At 27.6% G+C, this 8,544-nt stretch overlaps 1 protein-coding gene across 2 annotated transcripts; it reads right to left on the bottom strand.

The window, feature by feature from the left end:
* Positions 1 to 123: 123 nt before the first annotated feature.
* Positions 124 to 8,352, bottom strand: Mct1 (Monocarboxylate transporter 1). Of its 2 annotated transcripts, none has more exons than XM_035093482.1 (10): positions 7,965 to 8,352; positions 4,389 to 5,486; positions 2,947 to 3,066; positions 2,565 to 2,708; positions 2,031 to 2,296; positions 1,355 to 1,659; positions 987 to 1,227; positions 706 to 871; positions 407 to 607; positions 124 to 321 (listed from the first exon to the last, which is right to left on the bottom strand). In XM_035093482.1, exons 2-10 carry the CDS (start codon positions 4,561 to 4,563, stop codon positions 164 to 166), a joined length of 1,776 nt encoding a protein of 591 aa, XP_034949373.1. In that variant the 5' UTR covers positions 4,564 to 5,486; positions 7,965 to 8,352; the 3' UTR covers positions 124 to 163. The 2 variants fall into 2 exon arrangements, with proteins under 2 accessions (XP_034949373.1, XP_034949381.1); XM_035093490.1 differs by lacking the exon at positions 7,965 to 8,352 and adding an exon at positions 6,688 to 6,831.
* Between the last annotated feature and the right edge of the window lie 192 nt (positions 8,353 to 8,544).

Here is an 8,544-nt window from a genome sequence, read left to right as displayed (position 1 = left end):
GAAAGGCTTCTAGATGAGCGGGAACTTTCAAATTATTCATCAAATCATCTTATAAATTAGCTTTTAGTACGGTAAGTAGTTGCTATCAATATCTCTTAATAATAAACAATAATAATAATTCCATTTAATTTAATAAAAACATACAAGTTTATTCTCCACATTATTAAGTAGGAACAGTAATCATTTTTAATTTTTCTTCATTCCTTTTTAGACGCCTTTGTATACAAGGTATAAAAAATAGTATTAGACCACTTATTGCTATTAATCCTCCACCGACAAAGAATCCAGGATCATATGATTTCAAAGCATCATACAGCCATCCTGAAAGGAAGACGAAATTTATTACAATGACTGAAAAGCTTTATCAGTAAAAATGGTGAATTAAAAATTTTAATTCGAAATTTACCTGCAATTGGTGGTCCCAGAAATGATGCGAATCCTTGAAAGAGTAACACTAAACCAAATGCATTGGTCAGATGTTCTAAGCCTAATAAATCCACTAAAATCACAGATGTAAGTCCCACGTATGCGCCAGCAGTAAATCCATAGACGCTCGCGTAAATTACAAACGAAATGAATGAACGACAGTACGCACTTAATACTGTAGCTGTGAAATAAATTAAACACAAAATATTATCATTTAAATAAGTCAATGGCTTTAATTTAGTTTCTTATAAGGTTTTAGATGGATTGAAATATTCTTACACAGTCCACAAGTAGTTAAGCAGAGATTGTAGACCAATAGCCGATTAATCCACGGTTTATCTGAAACATATCCAAGCACAATACGACCGACAGTATTGGCAATCCCAATTACTGCCAGTAAATAACTTGCAGTGTCTTTAGCAATTGATCGCTCTTGAGCTTGTGGCTGAAATTACAGGAAATAACCATCAGATTATTGGATTCATGACTTTCATTAAATATTTCAATCAAGTGGATTTAATTGTTTGAACACACATAACACAAAAGCAGCTAATACTTACAATGAGATAAATGTAAGGAATATTAAATCCTATGCTTGTGCAGAAATTAGATATAACAAACAAAAGAAACAGTGGGTCTTTTAAAAGTGAGAGTTGAAGCATTTGCTGTAGAATCCCAAGAGATTTTCTAGCATGAGGAAGACACTCAGTAGTTTCACTTGTTTTATACTCTGCTCCATTAGGTAAACTCCGCAGGGAGCCTTGGATTGGAATATGATTTTCATTGTATCCAACGGAAGCACTGTAAAGATAATGAAAACAAGGAAATCATTTTAGCCATGGGTTATTAATATTCTTGGTTTATTTATTGGGGAAAAAGTTAATTCTTAGAAACTTTGTTTAACTTGTTGATATCATAAAATACTTACGATCTTTTACGGATATTTTCGACACTTCCTTGATAAAAAATATCCCGTTTATTCATTATACCACTGCCAAATGACTTTGTACCATGTTCTGCATGAGGGTAATGACCTGAATGCGATGCAACGCTTTTGTTAAGAATTGGTTGACTGGTTGCAAATCTTATACGATCTTTCTTATTATCATTTGTTTCAGAAACAAAATGATAAGTTGTACTAACATTATTTACACTGTGTGGTCGATTTAGACCATTTTTTAACACTCCATTGGTTTCAAGAACTTTGAGAGTTGATTCTGATGACTTTATTTCCTGGAATGATAATAAAAAGATTAATTTTATTGGTAATATTATATTTTAATTTATTGAATAATGTTGCGGAAACTCATGAAAAGTTACTGATACAATTAATAAAGCTATCGGTGCTTTTATTATGTAGATGTTCTTGGTTGGAGGCACGACTTTGTCTCATTTGTATTTCAAAATACAGATTTATATTTAGCAACAAAAAAATAGAGATAAAAAACCACTTACAATCAGTGCTTGCTATATTAAGAAGTTATTTTTCGTTTTGCCATTTCACGACTCGACATTTCATTTGATCTTTTTTTTTTCATGACAGAAATGATTGGTTTAAAATGTAATTATTGCTAGATTTGAATAATTCTAGTGAAATGAATTACCTTTAATGGAATATTTTTATTTTTTACAGGCTCAACAGGCCTGAATACCATTCCAAAAATAATACAATTAAGAACGAGAGCTGAAGTAATCATCATTGATCCTCTCCATCCATAAGTCGCAATGAGATATTCAATAAAAGGAGCAAAAATGAGAGTTCCTAGGCCAGAGCCGCAAACGGCAATACCTGTTGCTAGTGATCGAAGTTTTTCAAAGTATATCGTCACACACACAATTGCTGGTAAGTAAATTAATCCAAAACCTAGTCCTGTAAAGAATTACATCGATTTTATTAATACTTTTAAAGCATGCTTAATTAAACAAATAATTAATCAAAGTCTAATACATAATTTAACTGCAAAGCAATAAATCTTTACCTTAAACAAGACGAAAATTTATTCCTCACTAGATTTAGCAGATTAGAAATAATTTTTAACATCAAAATATATGATTTTTAAGAGATATTAATAAGAAAGGTTGATTATTAAGTCAATGTTTATTTAATGTTACATAAGATAATCTCATATATTATTTACCTGTTCCTATTCCAATCGTAAGACAAAGTGTGAAAACATTCGGAGCCCAGACACTTATCAATAGACAGAAACTTGCAAGAAGCGCTCCTGCTATTGTTACTGTTCTACATCCATATTTATTTACAAATGCACTTGAAACAGGTCCTATTTTCATTAACAAATAATCCAATTTAATTCAATAATAGCTCACTAATGAATATTATATTACGAATGAAACATGAAATTAAATACTAATTCTAAAAATAAATTTTAATTAATTATATAATTTTAATACTTATTAAATAAAAATGAAAGATAATATATTTCTTTTGAAAGTTTATTATTATTTGATGATGATATTCATATAAAAAAATGGAATAATAGAAAGAAAAATCAAATTTACCCGAGCATAGAGTTACGCCAACAAGGATCGATGCGATCCAAGCTGTAGTACCATTTCCTTCATTGAAGTAATGGAGAAGTTCGACATAGAAAACACCAAAAGAATAGGTCACACCGTCAGCTGTAATAGACAATTAAATTAAATTTTAAACTTATCATAAAAAACAATCATGAAATATGCTTGCGTGTCTTTACTACATTTATTTCACTTTATATTATTACCATTATTATTAGGATCATTTTTGCTTTGCACGCATAATACTAGTACGCGTAATTTTTTAAACTGTAAAATAATTTTTAAAATTAATTTTTGAGTTCAAAGTTCGAAGTAAAAAGAAAAATAAGATTCTTTGGAATGTTCCATTGAATTAATATCTCAATTTTCTCATGTACTAGTAATACTTAATATTAAATGTGACATGAAGATGTCAAAGGTCACACAGAATATGAAACGGAAATATCATTTATCTTATATTTTTTACCACATTTAGATCAGCTAATCTGAAAGCACATTTGTTATGATTTTTTTACATTTTGTTATTATGCACATTTTGAAATATATATAAATTAAACTATAATCATTACAATTATCAGAAAACTTATGTCCATGAGATTAATCTTCTAAACTCATGAATGATTCTTTCTTTATTCACATACGAGAAATTCACATTTATATCAATGTCGTATTTTTTCTAAGTCAAGGATGGACTAGCTCTTAGCAATAAAACTATTCACCCATTACTCTGATTTACTTTAAAAGGTTTGTTTAAAAACTGCAATTACTTTTATAAATGAATAAAACCCAATGAAAATTTTATGCTAAAGGAAAGCATATGTCCAATTACTACATACACTATCAGTTGGAATTTTAATCACTCAAAGAATATTTTTACATATTATTAACATTTTTTATTTTACTATTGCAAAAACAGCTGAATAATTTGTTCATTAATCTTTAATATTTTAACATAATAAATATTCTATTCAAACTTTGATTCTATTTCTTAACCAATGAATTTATTTAAAAAAAATTATAACTATTGGTACTAGTAAATACTAATTTTAGATAATTATCATAAATTTATTCCTATCGTGGTTACGTAATTATTTTTACTTTTCTATGATAAAATAGTGGGAACAATACTTCTGCTTTAAAATTAATTTGTTTATTATACTTTCTGATACTTGTTTACTTGTTAATAAAATTTCTAACTCGTAATTACAGCTTGAGCAATCTCAAAAATATTTTCCATCATTATTTAACAAATAATGGAAAAGTTAGCTACATTGTATAATCTGGCTTAACAGAAATATCATAGAGTTATTTCAAACATTGAATAACTGTGGGAAGTTGAAAATAGAAAGAGGATCAATGCAATAATAATAATATCAATGTTATTCGAAAATTAATATTGAAAATATTTTTTGAACCATTATACTTACTAACAATGTGTATCATAAAAGACGCAAAAACTACAGCCCATCCCCAACCCCCATCAGGTGGTGGAGTTTCATTAATATCCATAATTTCATCCTCATCTTCAACATCGTTTATTTCTTCCGCTTTCTTCCTCTTTTTCTTTTTCTCTTCATTAGGATCTTCAAGTAGATGCGTCATGATTGCTCTAATAAACCAACACTCCGTAAATTTTTTTTTCAACTGATCACGTTAAAATCAAAGAACAAATGCGTAATCTCAAGAGGATTTATGTAATCTTTGCTATCACACTTTGTTGATAATGACACTTATATCTTTAAATTCTTCCCATTTTTATTTCATCTAAAAAAATAGAAACACACTTTTCGCTTTCCTCTTGGTAAATTACTAAACTCAAACCTAATCTTCATCATTTAAAGTCACATTATAAATAAATGTTTTTTATCATTTATTTACTCATTAGTTAATTAACTGAGAAAGAATTGTAAATTTTCTATTTATTTCAAAAATAAGAATCTCACTTTTGATATCATGAAGTTAAAGTAATAAAATGTAAAACCAGTCTATCAAAAGATTAATATAACACTCAATTACTGTATGATAATTATAAAGAAAGATAAATAAAAATTATAAGCAGACTAGTTCTTCATAGTGATCACGTTCACTATGCCTAGTCTTGACAGCAACTGAACTAACGGAGTGTTAGCTCTCCACATTGTTTCGACAGCTTTTTCTTCGATGGTGGTGGCAAACCAGCAAGCAGGAAATGTTGATAAAACTATATAAATATGGTCTTTTGATATACATTTAATCTATCTTCAATATTAAAAAAACACTTCATCTTTTTTTTTCTTTTTCTATGATCTATAAAAGCATCAATATTTCTAATTTATTTTTTTTTAATCAGGCTTGTGATGCATCATAATGTATCTGCTTTGCTCTGAGTAATATTATCTCCAGTGATGATACAACCCTTCTTGATAATTGTCAGCCGATAGTAGATTCTGGAAAGGCTTATTCAGTGTTCCTCTTCTTTTTATTTACTTTTGATATAATAAGTAAATGCCAGAATTCAGTTTATGATTGATTTTTATCTTCCTTCTCTGCAAAATAATGATAAAAAATATATTTTAACGATTTTTAATATATTGACTTTTATCTTTTAAATAATTATTGATGAACAAACATTCTTTAAGAAGATTGCTACCAATAAAATTGTAATTTGATCAAACAAATTGCAATATTTATATTGTCTTGATGAGCAGAAAAAATAGTCTGGAATAATTCTAAGAGGATTTTCTTCAATTTCTTAGAATTTTTGTACAGCTCAGAAAACGTCTTTTCATTTCTAGTGGCCGTGAAAAAAAGGAAACATTGATTACCTACTTTAATTATTCTACTTTAGGACTTTTTGAAAAACTAATGATTGACCTTCTAATCAATTTAAGAGTCCATTTGAACTATCGATTCTATCTCAGAATAGAGTAGGATTCAGATATAAAATTGAAAAATATAATAGGCTCTATTGATCATATGAAGTATATTGGTAAACTGAAAATAGATAGTGAAAGATACAAAAGCCATGTGGAGATGACTGCAACTAAAAAGTAGATTGTACAAATCATCGAATAATAACAATAACATTGAATACAATTAAAATTTAATTAGACTAAAAACATTCGAATTATGTAAATAATTAATTTTAATTGTTCATGTCGTAATATCTGAATAGCTGCAACGGATTAGTTTTAGCAACAATGTTTGCATTGTTTACTGACTGAGAAGTATTGATAATGGAACTATTCCACACAAATGAAATTTTAATTGACAGAAAAATGATTTCAGTTCGATAAAGAATCTACATAACAAATCCTTGGGATTAAATTGCATTATCGGCTTTCACAATTTTCCGATGACGTGATAGTAGTTTAATGACCTACATTGCACTTTGTCAATGAACGATCTTTGGCCAATCGAGAGGAATATGTACATCATATCAAGGTTTTTTTTAATACTAATGACATGGAAAGTGGGAAAATCATGTATTACATCAACTTTATGGGTTGTTACCACATTCAAAGCATATCATTAAATGCTCCAACGAAAATGATTAGATTGCTTATGAGGGCAATAAATGTTGACGATGGAAATATAATTCCAAGCTTAATACTTCAACAAGGATAAATCATTTTTTATGGCCAAAAAAAAATTAATTGATTTAACAATAAAGACGTAATATATTTAAAATCAATAAATGAAAATTAAAACTCATTAATATCAATTAAGTAATTGTTTTGAACATACGAATTACATTAGATCATCCAGATGCCATTAATCAAAGTTCAGATATTAACTTTTATGATACCGACATGTTGCTTATTTTGATTATGGTTTAACTAGATCCAATTAATTCTAAATTATTAAAATTTAAATTATTTGACTTGTTAATAGGTCTATGACTTTAAAAAATATTTATATTGCTTTTTATCACTATCATTGAATAACTACAAAATAAATGAAACGTGTTTCACTACAAAATACTTTACACAAATGATTTAAATGTTTTGCAATTCACTTTATTTTCTGGAAACCGATAAGGAAGTGATAGCGCATATGTTTGCATTGAATATTCAATACTATTATGATATAAACAGTTGGACAGTATTTAGAGTCGTAGAAAATGAACATCATAAATAGAATGTTATGTGAACTATTCAATATAATAATAACTATTTCAGTAAATAAATATTCACAAAATTGATATTTTCTTCAAATAATCCGAATTTCATGCTAAAGAATTTCTTTTTGTATTTTATCAATTTCTATAACATGTATTTGAGATTTTACTTTGAGAATTAATTTTTTTGAACTCATTGAAACGTTGAGTGCAGAACAGCATTGACTGAAAAAATAAGTTTTTAATTTATACGTCTAAAAGCTTTTTCTCGTAAATGTTTCAAAGAAAGACACGTTTCAAAGAAAACTTCTATAGAATTGAATATGTGCTTACACCTAAGGTCTCAATTAGAATGGCAATATTATCACTTATTACTTATGTATGAGTATAGCACAAAAAATTTGAATATTCTTCTTACATCAAAGATTTCAATTATTATTTCTATTGTCATCTTACTTCTATTGTACACTATTGTTAATCTTTGTTTTGACAGAGAAAATCACTTTTTATGACTTCGTAACAATAAAAAAGTTTAATTTTCATTAATATTTTGATATGTTCAAATGATCATAGATTAATTGAATTTTTTGTCGAATTAAAATTCTATAAAAAACAAAAATTCACTGCATTATGTTTTATATTTATTTCAATTTTTCTTTCAATTCTGAAGCGATAAAAATCTTGAAAAAAAGTCTTTGAATCAATACACTTACTTCTGAAGATTATTATCACTTGAGTGCAAATATAAATAAAGCAAATATCATTTTTTAAAAAATTTGTATTTTTCCTTGTGTATGCAATTGCTTGTAAAAATTATTTATTGTGGATTTAAACTTGAATGTGAAAAAATTGATCAACAATATTAAAGAAAATATAAATAAAAAGTATTTTCTTTGTTACTTACAGTGATTTCTGACGTATCTTTTAATTCAGCTGCAGTACTTTGAATACTAGCGCACCTTTCGTTGACTGTTTCCTTGGCAACTCTTTAGTCTTGACTCCCTCTTGAGACACTTTTGGATTCACTAATGAATAATGAAAATTTACACGATCGCAACGTGATGCAAATTTGTTTTTTTTATAACGAAACGTATGCATGTATATACATCAAGTTATATGACAGTGTTATTGTTTCATTGTCATAATAAAATTGAAGAACAATAACAGAAATGTGATGATGAAAATTTAATTCTATTCTCGTCGAAGTGTACGCCAGCTGAGTCGGCACGCGAATGCGGGATTTTTCGTATGTCGATCCTTATTTGCTCGACCCAGTCTTTCGGGTAAGCGCGCATCTACTGAAATAACAAAGCTTCAATGCTCGATAAACTTTACAAACAAATTGAGCAACTTAATTTTCACATTTTATCATCATTTTAATGACATACAAATCAATAACTCACTTATAAAATTTTTTTTCAATTTTAAAATTATCTTCAAGTTATTTAAAACTTTTAAAATACATTAACAAGCTTGAATAAGTT

Source organism: Chelonus insularis, unplaced genomic scaffold (assembly GCF_013357705.1).
Source record: "Chelonus insularis isolate UGA/USDA-ARS -01 unplaced genomic scaffold, ASM1335770v1 contig_131_pilon, whole genome shotgun sequence".
Lineage (NCBI taxonomy): Eukaryota > Metazoa > Arthropoda > Insecta > Hymenoptera > Braconidae > Chelonus > Chelonus insularis.
This window is presented reverse-complemented; position numbering and strand designations above follow the sequence as displayed.